This window comes from Anopheles gambiae, chromosome 3, assembly GCF_943734735.2.
Source record: "Anopheles gambiae chromosome 3, idAnoGambNW_F1_1, whole genome shotgun sequence".
In the NCBI taxonomy this organism is placed as follows: Eukaryota; Metazoa; Arthropoda; class Insecta; order Diptera; family Culicidae; genus Anopheles; species Anopheles gambiae.
In genome coordinates this window covers 80784467-80800364 of record NC_064602.1, presented here as the reverse complement: position 1 = coordinate 80800364, position 15898 = coordinate 80784467, and the positions used below count along the sequence as shown (strand labels likewise).

Sequence of the window (15898 nt, the reverse complement as noted above, 5' to 3'; positions counted from 1 at the left end):
AAGCTTCAGGGCTAGGATTGACGCGAAGCAAAAGGGCATTGAGTTCGGTACATGGCACACACACACAGTCAAATGGGGAAGGGGATAAAGGACTGCGGTCGCACCCAACCGAGTGCTAGAGTCGGCCGCTTGGCTTTGCCTTATAATGCAGTTAGCACCTATTTATGTTTGCGTTTTGCTAAGTGGTGTTTATGACAAACGAGCTTTCCCAGCGTAATGAGCTTTTTGGTTTGTTTCGTTTGGGTGGCTGGTGGGGTTTCTTTGTAGTTACAAGTTGGGATTATAATGAAGTTAACTTGCTGGCTTGATCTTTGAGGTTTACTGGTTTTGAAGTTCTTGGAGTTTTCATTCGATATCTTCTCTTCTTAGCCTCTGGAGGATATGCTGAATATTGTAGAAAATGGATGGATGCACTGATTTGTGAATTAATTGATGCATTAAAATAATATGAGCCTTATCCTTCCATTTCTCTCAATAACAAGCTTATAAAACACTAAAACCGCTTTATTTTCAAATATCCTAGACTTAGCATTTCTAGTTATGTCGCTAGATGTTCATTGAACAACCGAACAACGACAGTGTAGCATCTTTCTTCTTTTTTTGTTCTATCCAGAATTCACATCGTGATGTTGATAATCAGAGAGATCTTCAGAATATTCAACCTATAACTTTCTATCCTAATCTGCTTGGGATTTATTGGGTCCAAAATATGCAAAAGACTTCAGATGACTTCACATTATGTCACGGAGAACAAATCAAACTAGCATGAGTCAGTAGGCACCATGTCACTAGGAGACATTTTTCTCAGTTTCGGCTGCTACAAGCTTTTGGAGGACACTGTAGCTAAAAAACTGAATAAGAACTAGAACACATTCCATTCCATCCACATTCCATTCCATTCCATCTTTGATTATTAAGGTAACAGTCACATAATTCTCGGAATTATATCCGACATATCTCAGAATTATATTAAGGTAACGGTCACAATAATCCTATAATTCTCAAGAGCATAAGTTTTAACTTGAAGTGAGTATATTTCAAAAATCCTTGAGAAATTGTTCGTGGTTTTTATTGTTACGTTGAGCCCATGAAACAAAATTGGTTTCCACATTATTTTAATCTTCTAAATTATAGTTTTTTTTATTTATAAAAATCATTATTTTATTGGCAAATAGATTGAAAAGTTCTAATGAGTTTGTTTTTCTTTCATTTCATTCCCTACCACGAAACTTACCTCTCCCTTCAAGATTCAATTTGCCGTTATGGATTGTTATATGGAATTATACGGATTATTTCGGTTATAGACAATTTCACAAGGGTAGAGTGTTGTTATTAATACGCAAAATATGAATAAGAATACGTTACATAAACCTCTTACTTACAAGAAGAATATCCTCCATTAAAAACATTTGGTGTTCTGTTTTACTTGCAACACCTGGAAATACCTAAAGTGAATGGGAATTATGTGGGACTAGCGTGAGAATAGTCCTGTTCATCACAATCTTCTACTGATATTGTTCTGTTTTGTTTCGGCATACATGACAGGCGTTATAGATAATACCAATGAGGATCTTAGGTAAAAGCATGCATTAAGTTTAAATTGCAATTAAAAGCTACACTAAATAAAGGCCTGTTACTCAAACAACAGGAAAAGGAGTCTGAAAATAGACAAAGCTTCATCTACACTATGAACATGAGTTCCTGTATTAGTAGAAATCACTCATAAATACTCAATAGTAACATACTACTTTGAATTAATCAAGCATTCTTTAAGTGAGTCTCAGGAGAGCCACACAATTCTTCAGTATCGTTCAGCCTGAAAAACATATGTTTGGTAACCAAATATATGCACGCACATGCACTTTAATTAGAATGAAGCTTTATTCATACCTAAATTCACAACAATATTCAAATCAGCATCATCCAAACCCTGCCAATACCTAAATCTCACGAGGCGCGCAACTTCAATTGAAGAGTCAACTTTCCGGCTCATCTTCCCATCGCCACAAGCTTTCCCCCTCGTCCGGTTTACTCGCTCCACTCACTCGCAGGAAACAATAAAATACATGCACGCACGCACACACACAACATAGGTAACGGTAGCATTGAACAATGGTGTAACAACAACATCATCGTCATCCTCCTCATCTGCCCTTACATAACCTCTAGCAGGCCCGGGGACGTAAGCCGTCCCTTTGGCGGGGGCTAGCTTTGACCGACTCTCTTACCCCCATAAGCATGGACTTTTTCTAAATTACCATCTTCACCGCTGAGCCCCACAAAGTGTTAATAATAACAATAATAATGCATATACACATATTGTATCATGGCAACTTTCGTGGCAAAATGGGCTTTTGTTGTGTTGAGGGTGGTTGAAGGGAGGATGAGTACATAATGCTCACATTTGCTTCCCCGGCCATCTCTGCCACGCTTCCTTTCTGTCCATCGCCTCACCCCCTTTGGGAATTAAATCAGTCAAATCCGGCCCGGGGAAAATCGGTTTCGGGATTGCTGGTAGCTCTAGCTGGTAGTAGATTGACGGACCTTTAACCGCAGCTTCCATCCAGCGTGTGTGCGTGTGTGTGTGTGTGGGTGAGTTACGATCATCGAGCCTCCCTGCTCGAGCAAGCTGCTTCCAGACGAGCTTCAATCACACGTGACGACCGCACGCACTAAAATGATCTGATGGATGTGTTTACGATGCACACGTTGGCGGATCTCTTCTCTGCTGTTATGCTTTTGTCGTGCTTTGTGCCTTGGAGTACCGCGCAAGTACACCGAAGCGAATGGGCCAACGACGGTGGTGTAGGGTTGCGGTTTTTAGCCATCTTTTTGTATTGAAACATCCACTCACATCGCGGATCCTTTCACCCGGTGAAGGGATGGATGGAGGCAGCATCAACTGGGCCGCCACGTTTGTCTCATCAATTGCACTAGAACGGGGCAAGAGTTTTGACATAATACGTAATCCATCGGCATGGCAATTGCGCTTGTGCATGCAGGGCAGTTGCAGTGAGTGTGACAGGATGAGGTTTATTTTATGCAAGCATTAAATCAATGATTTTTGCGGTGTGATAAATAAGGTTTTTTTTTAGCAACTAAATTTCAAGCATGTCGGAAACTGGAAAGAATTATGGCATACTTCAACAGGTTTCATTGTAATATTTTGTGTAATTAACTTGAATTCAATTTTGTCCACCAATTCATTCAATTCGTTTGTTTGTTTCTTTGATGCTACCTAAAATCATCTACAAATATTGTGAAAAAAGATGCTTGATATTATATGTTTGTTTGACTGATTTGCCTAGACTAGAGACGAGAACTCTTTTAGCGTGATAAGAGAAGTGATAAGGCTGGGCATGATGAGATTACTGTTTATTTACAAATTATTTACTGTTATAACGATTTATTACAAAGCCAATAAATCATACAATTGATTCAAAATCAGAACTGCTTCTTGTAAATCCTGTACTACAAGAAGCCTAATGAAAGCCATTTGTAAGAAATGAATCACAAGGTCCTTCATTTGACAAACAATTCTTTTAGAGTAAATTTTTTTACAAATATTCCACTAAATTTAAGTTTCAAACTACACAAAAATAATTATATTTGACATTAAATTTAATTTGACCACTTGTTTCTACACTGTCATGCTCAAATCCGAATTTAAAGCTTTGTACACCCGTTGGCAATCCTGCAATTGCGCGGTTTTAAAGCGATTTGCTTTAATGCAACAAAGTTTCACCATTGATTCGTCCCCGGAAGTGCTCTTTCCAGCTTATCTTTTTTTTTAACCATCACCATCCACCACCGCCGAGCGCTTTTCTCGCTGCAGCCCGTGTGTTACGCTCAATTTGTCGAAAATCAATCAACGGTTGCTCGTCATCGGATTGCTGCCGGTAACGGCGATAGAGGACGGGCTGCTGCTGCTGCAATGCCGATGCCAGGGGACGCACTTTAACTTGCATAATTGGCCTATCGACATCGTCGGATCGGGAAGTTTCGCCATAACTTTCGTACTCTTCCGACGAGCCTGGTTCAATTGGTCGGAAAGCGAATAATGTCACCGCGGAAACCGTCGGATCGAAAGTTGGCGGACAGGAATTTAATTGCGAGCTTGCGTGGTAAGTTTGCGAGCAGACGCCAAAGGACGAACCGAGCGACTCGCTGGAATGTACCAAATTGTCCTCCACGTCCGCCGGGAGTTCTGGGGTGGAACGGGACAGCCGGGCGTTCGATTCTGAGCTGGTGAAAGAAATTTCTGATTCAACTTGTAGTTGGCCGTTCGAGATGGATAGTTCCGGTGCTTGCTGCTGCTGGTGCACTTGTTGCTTGGTGTTGTCGGCGGCTGAAATGGAGGAGGAGCACTCGATGGATGGTGGTGGTGGAGGTGACTGTGTGGATGGCAGACAGTTGATTAATTTATCAATCTCGTGTGCTGTTAGTTTTCGGCAGGAAATTTTTAACTCCCTAGCGTTTGGTAGAGGAGAAGAGTGTCCCTTGGCAAACTTTTTGTGATCCTCGCTGCTGGTACTGCACGACGCGGTGTCCGCTCTAGATGCGGCACGTACATTTTTGATGATGCGTTGAAGCTTTGCCGCCGTGAGGGACTGCTAGTGTGGACAAAGTGCGAATGTGATTAATTTTAAATGAAGGGAAAGCAATCACTTTAAACTCACATTTATGGCAGAGGATTTCGAACCGTTCATGTTTTCATCTAGGATGCTGTTGGTAGACTTGTTTTATTAGAAGACAAGCCATGGTTTGCTGTGATGAGTTGTTATTTGGTTAAGGTTTTTTGCATTCATGCATAAATGATATTTTGCTGCAGTTTTGTCAAAACAAAACTAACTGTCAAATAAACTACAAGATGAAAACAGTTTTGACTGTGATATTTTTATTTTAATGATTTTAGAATTCATAATCTTTAATGTAAAATTATCTAAATTTTCGTACGAAATGGCTCTCAGTAATTATTGATGAAAATAAACTAGCTAGAGCAACTGTATGCGTTCGAGCCAGATAATTGATGTGCTGGAGGGCACTCGCGAATCGGGAAAAATCGGAACCACTAGTTACGCCTGGAATCGGAATCATCCGAAGTAACTCCTACTTGACTCCCATCATGCGTTGGAGTCGTTGTCGGAGACGTCTAGAGTCGGAGTAGTCCGGTGTGTAGTCGACCCAAGTCGGTCGGAATCAGAATCAACTGAAATGGAAGTCGTCAAGGACCGAAACCGAAGTTGTCCGAAGTAGGAGTCCTCCGGAGTCTTCCGAAGTGGGAATCATCGAGAGAATCCGGAGTTACGCCTGGAGTCTGAATCATCCGAGGTTGAAGTCATCATGTGTCGGAGTCGTCCGTTGTCGGAGACGCCTAGAGTCGGAGTCGTCCTTTGTCGTAGACGATCTGAGCCGGTTGGAGTCAGAATCAACTGAAATTTAAGTCGTCAGGAACCGAAACTGGAGTTGTCCGAAGTAGGAGTCCTCCGGAGTCCTCCGAAGTGTGGGAGTCATTCAGAGAATCCGGCGTTGAAGTTGTTTGGAGATCAAAATTGAAGTCATCCGGAGTTGGGTTCTTCCGGTGTGGAGTCGTCCGTAGTCGGAGACGCCTGTAGTCGGTCAGTGTTGGGACTAGAGACGGCCGGTGCAGAGATGCTGTTACAAAGCATTGGCATCTTCGTTAAGTGCTATTTTTATACACAAATCCCTAACATCGACTACGGATGGCTCTGGATGGCTCCGAATTTATCTCGATGCCTCCAAACCTATCAACTACGAAGTTGTGACATATAATCTCAGATGGATAGCACAAAACCCTCATTACGTGCAATTTCAAAACACATCAATATGCAGTATCCATAGTTTCCAAAAGGATGTGTTTAGGGTGTCAAGCCTTTCATCGACCTTACACTGCCTCAATCTACATAACTACATAACAGCAACACCATACTGAAGCACAAAATTCATTTAAAAATTATTGCCTCCATTGCACCATCCATTCATCATTCCGAGGAGCACTTCACATCATGGAGTCAAATAAAAAGCGAGAGTCCATTTTGCAAGCATCAAATTACATTACGGTTGACCGCACAGTAAATTTATTCATGAGCGAATTCATTGATATATCACCCCAAACCTCTCCTTCATCTTGTAAACCACAAAATTTTCCACAATGTTGACAAGATTTCCTGTTGCCGGAAAAGACACCCCCCCTCCCTCCTCTTGCAAAGCAGCTCGTTCTGCAAAGCTGCTTCGAAGCGGCCACACGGTGCGCATCAATTATCTCGCCGGGCCCATCTCTCCAAGCCGCCCCGGTTTGGCCGCTCGGCAGAAAGGATACACCACTAGCAGTGCGCTGTAAATCAAACAACATCTTGACAACACTTTAATGACCAATTTCGGGCCAACGAAGCCGGGTCGGGTTCTGCACGCTGCTGGTGCTGTCTCTGGCCCAGGACCGAAATATCTCTGCTCGGCCCGTTTGGCACCATCGACATTGTCTGTTAAACTGAAACAACTTCTTAATTTCCTTTTGCTGCTGAAAAGAGCAGCAGCAGCGGGAGAAGCATTGCCATTTGCATTAAATTTTACGATGCCAACGGGTCTTTATGGGGCCCCTTCGCTCGACTGGCTCTCTGTAGTAAGCTTTTCCGCCGCATCCGCATCTTGAGCTGTGTGGTTCATCTTAAAATAATAAAAATGAAACCGTGAGCTATCCTCCGGCTGTGTTTTGCGAGGATAGTGCTCTAGCACCCAAAGGCTCTGCTGGAAGTAGCGGTCCCGGAGATGAGATGAGATTGATAGTGCTCTAGTAGCTGCAGTAAAATACTGACCCACGACGAAGGAGAAGGAACGTGTTGTCGACAAAGTTTTCCGACGACCCTCGGGGGGGCTTGGCCGGGCTGAAAGTGAATCATCAAAAAGCGCACCCCGAAACAGAGTCCCCGAGACTAACCGGTTGGTGAAATATGCTTTGCTGGACGAAGCATCAAAAATGCAGTTCACGTCCAAATTGGAAGATCTTTCCAGTGCTGCAACCCCCATCGGATGTGTTGGGTGTTTTGTTTGCCTTTGCGTTTTCCCGGCCGCTGGTAGGAGAGGAACGTAAAATCTCGGGCACCCGAGAAGATTAACGGATGCGAAAAATTGTCATTAAATCGTCACGTCTGGAGTTGAGCATCTTGATTTGGGTGTGCTAAATGAATTTTGATGTACTTTTTTTTCTTCTTAGAAGCATTATTGAAAAAGGAAACTCTTCTGGAAACTTCAGCAGCGCTGAATTTATTTATGAGCGGCGAAGAATGTTTTAATTACATTTTGGGTGTGAACATCAACGAGTGGATTATCTTGGAACTTTGAACGGTCAATTAATATAGTTGTTTTGCGGTTGAATGTATTTTTGGAGCAAAGTACTTTAATCAAAATTTTCCAGGCCACTAAGCAATAATCATAAAATGCAGTACTTTTAAAATATGGAATGTATTCCTCCAATCAGGGAGAAACGGCATTGTTGCATTGTTGGTGATCCTTCCAGAGTAGATCACAATATGAGAATAGTTAATAAACATTAACGATAGCTAAGTCAAAACCCTAAAGCTAATCTGGCACTGTAGCTCCAGTCATGCGATTAAATTTAGACTGACGTTTATGACGTCATAAACCTTGTCTAGTGTCTAGTCTAGTCTTGTCCACAACATTAAAAATGTCGAGAATATTTCGTTGGATTTCTGTTTTATTTATTGAATCATTGGTTTGTACGATTGGTGGTCGCAAGTTCAAATCAAAACTAAGCATCTCGCAAAGTGTAGTGCTTTCTTTAACAATATATTTTATTAAATAGTTGAACTATTGCCCTTCTCTTTATTTAGTTTAAAAATTCCTATTTAGTACCAAAAGGTTCACCATTTACAACCTACAGCCGCTCGACTCTAGCACGCACCTCCGTACTACACCGTCTAATTAATTCCCGATACCGAAATGCACACGGTAGCACCTTGCCAACTTCATTAGCTGGATGGAACTATCCGGTCCCGCTTCACGGCTCTGCTCACCTTGGCCTTGGAGAGGTACATTGTTTTGCAATTATAGACCCAAACCCCAATGTGTGCCCTCGCACACACCGCTGGCAAGCTTGCACGCGAAGCAAAGTCATGAATTTCAGATATTCGTTCCTGCAAAAGGGATAGAACAGAACGACACGCCACACAGGACACGACACACGGCAAAGATGGTGGTCCCTCGCCGAAGAACGTTGGCGAGAGTCACGCATCCAAGAACCGGGAACCTGCGGGAAAGCGTATAAGAATCATTACAAAAGGGCCATGGTGCTCCCGGTGGGGAACCTTTCCATGTAGGGGACCGGCGAGTGCAGCCATACCTTGTGACTGTGACCGTGAAGACTGTGTACTACGGTGTGTGTGTGTGTGTGTGTGTGTGTGTTCTTTCCTCCCTCGCACTACCTCGGTTCAATGCCATCCGATGGGGGATACGTCCCATCACCATCAGCTGCATCGTGTTAAATTGGCATTTTGGCAGAGGGCTGCTGCTTGGCGAAGGGGGGAGCGCAAGTCGTGCCTCGCGCGTACCGAGCAGAGCCGTGAAGTTCAATCGTAGATAAGAACCTCACCGATTACCGATGCTTTTTTCGCGTTGTCGCATTGATGTTCGGGCTGTAGTTGCCCGGAGGCTGCAGGCTGTAGACGAGGTGACAACACGGTGTGTAGTCGTCTGCCTTGTTTTCCAGCTGTTTTTTTTTAAATTCAATCCCGCTCATATGAATCTTTTGGATCTTTTGAGCATCGGACGAGAACGAACCGCTTTAATAGATGCACCTCTTGCCTAGCTAGACGACAGACCCATGGAACACCGACACCGGGATATGGATCTCTTGGTGAGCCACCCGGGGCATTGAATGTCCATTTCGGTGTGTCTTGCGTCGTGCCCTTCGTGGCTTTTGAACTGCTTAGCACAGCATGCCACGGACAAACACAGTTGGCGTCAATGGCGTTGCACCACGACGACGACGCCGTTCTTGAGATGTGCACCAATGGGCGACGACGACGACGTGTCCAGTTTTGCTAAGTTTGTTGCATGAGGAGCGAGAATGCTTCTGTGTCGTGTGTGTGTGTGTCCCCGCCTCAAGGGACATCCATCGAAGCCACACGCTCGAAAAGCTTGCAAATGAATGCAGAACGCTCGTTACTCACGTCTCACGGTGGGTCGACGGCGGGTTGTACCACTCTGTCCCCGTACATGGGGACGCACGGGACGCTGATCGCTGATTAGGAGATCTTGCCACGATGCACACTCTCGAAACTCTGTCCCAAGAGTCTGTGTGTATGTGTCTTCTTTGCTCTTCTGGATGCTTTTGCAGGACACAATTAAGGTGGCGATTCCTTGGGGGTAGTGCTGGTGGCAGCAGCTGGTACCGCGCGTTCATACAGTAGCACGAATGTGTCGGCTTAACGGCACCATATAAGGGCTTGGCGAGAAGGTGTCTGTAACGAAGGTAGTAGTACACCGACACCTGTGCTGCAGCAAGAATTGGATAAAAAAAAAACATTCAAGACACAGTTAGGTCTGAAATGAACAGTATTTGAAGGATATTTTGAATCTTTTGCTCTTTATTGGATTACTTTGAAAATTCGGATGACTTCGAACGAACTCTTCATGGTCAAAGGCACTCCACTCCTCTTGGTCTGTAATAATATAAGCTTTCCCTATGTCTTCTCCAAACAGTAGGAAAAACGAACACGCCCTAAAGCCAGCCTGCACATCCGAAACATTCCCGTAGCATAAGTTTTCATTTCGATCAAATTGGTTTTCTCAAAAACATGGCTTCCCCGAAGGCAGCACACCGACCTGTCGTCTGTGCCTTTTTTCCAAATTCTTCCCCACATATTTATACGCCATCGATCATTTTCCTCCTGTTTTCCGTGCCAGAGGCTGAAGGCAAAAGTGGCACCAGCGGGTGAGAGTTTTTGTTTGTGTTCTAAAACCACCACATACCCCACATGAACCAGAGAGCGGATGAAAAAGTGTACGGGAAATTGCAACGAGATGGGTTGGTGTTTCCGTAGCGAGTTTCCCACAAACACGTTCAAATTTTGTACTCCCCCAAAAAAAAAAAAAAAAACACAGAAAACCATACACACACACTCAGACCTTTCTTTCAACATGTCGCTAGCTCCCAAAGCGTAACTCTTGACGACATTGCCTAGTCCCTAATTTCCGCACATCGTCAGTTCCCATTTCCGTTCTCGGTACCGGGTGCGGTGAGCCAACTTCAAGAATACAGCACACATCCCAGAGTATCGTGTAGCTATCGATTGATTGAATTTTGCAGCGAAAAAAAAAGCCTCTGCCGTGTACTTTGAAAGTTAAACATTTAAATCATCCGTGTATGTTTCGTATGAAATGTGAGGCGCTCGTTTATACCAACGTCCTAACAGCAATGTACACAGCGCATAATACACACCCAACCTTACCGGGAGTGTATCTATGGCAACCGAATCGGGGCGCATCGCTTGAAAGCTTTCCCGAAAAAGCATAACCATGGGAGGATGAAAATTACAAACAAGTACGGAAATACATCCCCGGTTTTCCCCCCTCTCATCCGGCAGCGTGTGATGAATCGTGAGGTTTTGTTAACCGTTCGCTCGTAGACTTTAAAGTCTGCACGAGGATACTCTACCAGCGGTAGTGAAGAGATGGATGGATTTTAATGTATTATGCAACGTAAGCACACAAACATGCACACATATGCCTATTATCCGTTTGGGGGCGAAAAAACAAGCATTGTAACCGAAGCACTGCTGACGAGATATTCGGGTTTACTTTGCCTGGGTGGCTTGTATTGTGCGGCACATCAGTCGCGTTGGGTAACAACAAAACGTTGCCACGGTACATCAGGCAGCACGGTTTGTGCAGGTTCGTAGATACAAAGCGGGAGCAACAAAGGAATGGGATTTTGTGACAAACCAATGAGCGGGAAAATTTGTCGTCATGGTAGATCAATATCTTAATCTGCTGAAAGAGGTAGATGTTTGTTTGTACAGTGCGGGATATCAGGTTGTTCTAGAATCTAGATGCTTAAAAATAAAGCAGTGATATTATTCCGATTTATTTACAATATATGGAATTTCATTACAATTACAATGAAAGGATAATGTTTCATCATGTTAAGGTTAGGTTTAGGTGTCGGATAAGAATAAGAATATTGTTTAAGCGTCAGGCGACCAATTATAATCCATAAACAACAACAATCTCCTTTTGTAATTCCTACTAACATAACGAAAACTAAAGATAGGATCAATAATGTTTTGTATTTCTCATGAGATTGGGTAATTTTACCCTTGCAAAGAAATTAATAAGAAACATTTGAGACTTTTCATGTATTGTTAAATTGATAATGCATTGTAAATGAACGATTTCACGAATGTTATTTAACGTCAATTGGAAAAACACAAAGTTGGGTAAAGGACACTATTGAGACCAACCAGTTCTCACTTGAAATTTTACGTTTAGCGTGAAATTTAATTTAACAAAAAACAAAATAAAATAAACATATTTGATCATTTAAACCAGCTTAATCAAATATAATATCGAGTAAAAAACAAATTTACGAAAGGATCACACAATAACTAGTTTTTTTATTTATTATCGTTTATTTATTTTATTCAATATTTGAAGATATTTTAACAGTTCGCCTTAAAAGCTTTATTATGTTATGTTGTCCTTCAAAATTAGACCGTTATAGTTTTCTTTTTTATATTTTTTTTAGTATTGAAAAAAAAATACTTTGGAGTGCAATTTTTCCTCTCGAATCCATATCAGAACTCAGAAAGCTTGACTGAAAACTTAGAAGCTCTCACCATTATAAATTTTGAAACCACGCCTTTTTTAGTTTATTAAACGTTCCGTATGCAATGGCAACGTTATGTATGGAATTTTAATTTTAAAAGTGTTCATACGCATTAAAAAATTTTTCCCACTTCCCAACAAATTTTCCCTTCTTCCCGGAACGCTGTCATACGAAGCAAGTTTCTTTGAATTTCATTGTTAATGATTTATACCACGTTGGGAAAATTTTGCCATCCAAGCCCAACTTGCTCCTTTTACACACGAACTTTGCGTCCGTATGATATTTTTTTCGTTGAATTCAATTATCTTGACGATAGCACACGGAGTCCCACAGTTTATGAGCTGCTCTACCATGTATCCCTGCAGAGCAAGCGGCAGAGCACAGTGCAAAGCCGAGATCAAAATAATGACTCGCGATTTTATGCTTCCCTCAGATTCACCCGTTCGCTGTGGGTCTCGTAATTGGATGAATAATTCAATAAATATGTCAAGGTTTTTTGTTGTATTTTTTAAGCGAACGAACAACAACGAAAGAAGAAAACGCCGAAGCGCGCAGTACATCCGCGTGTCCTTGTCTGGCCCGAATGCTGCGCGGCGAAGGAATGTGTGTTTGTGTGGGAGTTGAAAACTTTCCTTTCCGTTGATAATTGCGCCCAGTTTGTTCTGAATGTAAAATGCCCCAACTCTTCTTCCATTTGTTTTACTTTTTGTTTTTCGCGAATCAACAAGAATTGTTTACTTCTCTCGCTGTTGAAACAGAGAGAGAGGAAGCGTGATTTATTGTCGTAGGTTATGAAATTATTCCGTATCATACACACGAACCCATTTGAGGGATGGAAAGCACCCCCGGCCGGGACCGGGTAGGCAAAAATGCGATCAACAATGCGTCGTCGAAACACTATGTGGGCCTGTGTTGACAATTTATGCTCCAGTCGGTGCATATAATATTCCATGTCCCCGTTGCGTCTCTCGCCCTTTTGCTGGGTGCACTGGTTCCGGCACTGGTGGTAACTTTCGCTTTCGAACGTAAGCTTATGACACAGCAAAACAAAAAAAAATGGGAAGTGATCCTTTCTGAATTCAATTTAGACTCTACGACAAGAAACCATCGAAAAAAGAAGAAATGACGCTGGCGTACAATTTGGGGCGACATGATTTTGCTTTTCTTCACCCCTCTCGGAACGCTTGCTGGTAGGTAAGGTTCAGCATTTTTGACACCGAAAGGAATGCAGTTGCACTGTACAGGACCGGCGGCACACACCCTCTTATATGTGTTCGGTGCCTGCACGAGTACGATAATATTGCACACACCGAAAAAAAAACCGGACCCATTTGCGTGCCTCACCCACTGTGCTGTGCTGACCACAGGATTAATCGGCAAGCCAAGCAAAGGGGTTGGGCCTCAAAAAAATGCATGCTCACGGGCGAACGGAGGGCATCTGATTTCACACCGGGATGTGGGCACCGGTTTGTGTGCATACGGCGGTGTGGCAGAGTGGCTTTTAATTAAAGCTTTGATTGATCCTATGCTAAGCAGGCTTTATGATTGTCGGTGTGTCGCGGGGTGGTCTGCTGATATGATAGGAGCAGCTTTCCATAAGGCACGCGATCTCACGATGCAAGAACCCGCAAACCAGTTCATTATTCAATGTACTATATTTGAAAGCTTGCTCGCTTGATACGCTCGTTTCACTTCGCTCGCTAAAGGGGTTAAAACGAAAACATAAAGACAATGTTATGGTAATGATAAAACTTGCACGTCTTTTTGGGGCGGTAAGTTGTTTTGGTACTATATTTCTTGTTCCGGTTTTTCTTCTCACCATGACGATGCGGTGGTGTTTGGCTTTTACTACAGTAAATACCAATTTTGCTGTAAAACTTGTTGGTTGCATCACATCACAGTTGGTTGTTGGCATGTTTTAAGGCCATAATAAACTATGGAAATGTCGTAGAACTGTGATTGATGCTGAACAACACAAATAAATAATAACGTTGCACCCAATGGAGACATTTTCTTATTTAGATAGTATTAAGTTTAAAAATTGATATGTGAGTGTTTTGGGAGCCTCTTAAACTTAGTTGTCTTCTATTATGAATATCAATTCAATTAATGGAAGCTCCGAACGTGAATTGTAGAAGCTGAAAGTTGATTAGTGAGTCCACGGTCTTGAGACAGTGCATCTGATCAGGGCCAAGCAACAAACGGCTGATCAAGTTCAAGGATTCAATCTGAGCATTACGCGTATCCATCCAACGTTTTCTATACACAGTTGAAGGAGGATTGCCATAATTGCTCTCAACTCGACATAAAGATAGAGATCAGAGATCTCCACAGCAATGCTTTCGTATACATACCAAGTATTAGAAGATTCAGGAGATCTCAAGTTCATACTGAAAGACTTGGTTTTGCATTTATCTCGTGCAAGTTGACTACTCAGAAACTACAACGTCAGGCAATTCCATAACCATGGCATAGCTGCACTGGATGCCCTCAATCGACGATCTTACAGGATATTGCAATTTAGGAGTAAATTACGATTACTTATCGGAGAAATCCATAATTTTTATAACAATATTAAATAGCAGAAATCATTAAAATCCATCTCTATTCGCACTTGTAACATCCAAATATTAAGGAATGCTTGCATTTATATCCTTACAACAGTATCCTGAAGCGTAAAAATTGTGCCACGAAGCTTAAGACTCCCATGCCCTAATATTGACTGGAATGTATAAGATGTACTTGGACATCGGGGAACTTACTTTAAAATTAGGCTCAAGTTAAAAAAAAGAGTTATTGCAGGATGAAGTATGGAATGATTTTGGAGACTAGTAGATCTTGTTTGATATTTTAGATTCGCTTCGATGCCATTCGTGCAATTATTTAGCTAATGGCACAGACAGCAGCAGACTATACCAAATTTGTTGTACAGAACTAAATCTCATGTTCTAGAACAATGCACAGTCCTAGACAATATTTTACATCTGCACAAAACTTTATAACTGCATAGTGTTCATTAAAAATAAAAAGTATTGTACATACCAACGTACATTATTGCATGCATTACCCTTTATAGAATCTACTATCTGCATCCGACCAGCATGTCTCAATGTCCCCTGCTTTCCCAGATCATTCCATTTACCTCTGTTTCCACCCATGCATTCAATTATACAAATGCAATAAATTTCCGAAAGGATCTATTGACACTTAATTCCCCGGACGCACTTACCGGGTTTAGACTCCGGTCACCCACTCCCCACGACCGTAGGTGATGCAATTTTGTCTCCCAGCTGTCACCAATTTCACAACCCGCAACACAACACACAGCAGACAGCACAATAAAACACCTTCCATTCGTCAACAATTGTTGCGACCCGTGGCGGGCGTTTTTGTGCGCTTTATTATGAGTCCCGGTTGGGTTTTATTTTGCTGTGCGCGCCTGCAATGTCCAAGCTGACTAGCAAGTCCAGTCCAGGCTTGACTGCAAGTAATTCAATCGCATAATTGATTGTCGTTAAAGTTCTCTCTCTCTCTCTAACGTCCAGCAGCGGGTTGGTTGGTTGGTGGGTTGAGTCACACGGCTAATTGAGTCATCGGACCGAAGGGGAGAAACTTCCAGCGTACCGCCGGGGCTCTGGCACTTATGATAACGAATGATCGGGGCATAGAATTGGCACACCGAACGGCTAGAACGAATCGATTTCTGTTAACAATAAAACTGTGCACGCGGGTGCTCCAATCGATGACAAATATAAATCACGCGCCAAAGTCCCATTTTCATTCTTAGCGGTCAACAGAGTTGACAGAACGGGGTGGACAACTCCGGTATGTCGGTGTGCTGTGTGTCCTTCAAATGCACATTGGAACGCTGCTGGAATGACTCCATTGTGCTATTATTTGCCTACTTATCCTCGATTTGCATGCCATAGAATAAGTCACCCGTCGGGAGTCTTTTGAGCAGCAGTCGTGGCGCCGTCAACTCCTCTAACCTATATTTCCCGCTCGATACTGCTGCGATGCGGTTCCATTCAATGC

The 15898-nt window shown here is 42.7% G+C and overlaps 2 protein-coding genes across 3 annotated transcripts in view; one reads left to right on the top strand and one right to left on the bottom strand.

Annotated features, from left to right (window-relative positions):
* LOC1278317 (uncharacterized) overlaps positions 1-15898 on the top strand; it is a 213707-nt gene that overhangs the window by 110481 nt on the left and 87328 nt on the right. The gene's annotated exons all lie outside the window — the stretch shown is intronic.
* On the bottom strand, positions 3522-4853 carry LOC133393404 (uncharacterized). Its single transcript, XM_061658264.1, has 2 exons — positions 4680-4853; positions 3522-4610 (listed from the first exon to the last, which is right to left on the bottom strand). Exons 1-2 carry the CDS (start codon positions 4707-4709, stop codon positions 3798-3800), a joined length of 843 nt encoding a protein of 280 aa, XP_061514248.1. The 5' UTR covers positions 4710-4853; the 3' UTR covers positions 3522-3797.

What these genes read in the sequence shown, in the direction of transcription:
- LOC133393404 (XM_061658264.1), bottom strand. Translation starts at nt 4,709, where the DNA reads ATGAACGGTTCGAAATCCTCTGCCATAAAT. An exon ending in CGAAATCCTCTGCCATAAAT is followed by an intron (nt 4,611 to 4,679) that starts GTGAGTTTAAAG and finishes CCACACTAGCAG; the next exon opens with TCCCTCACGGCGGCAAAGCT.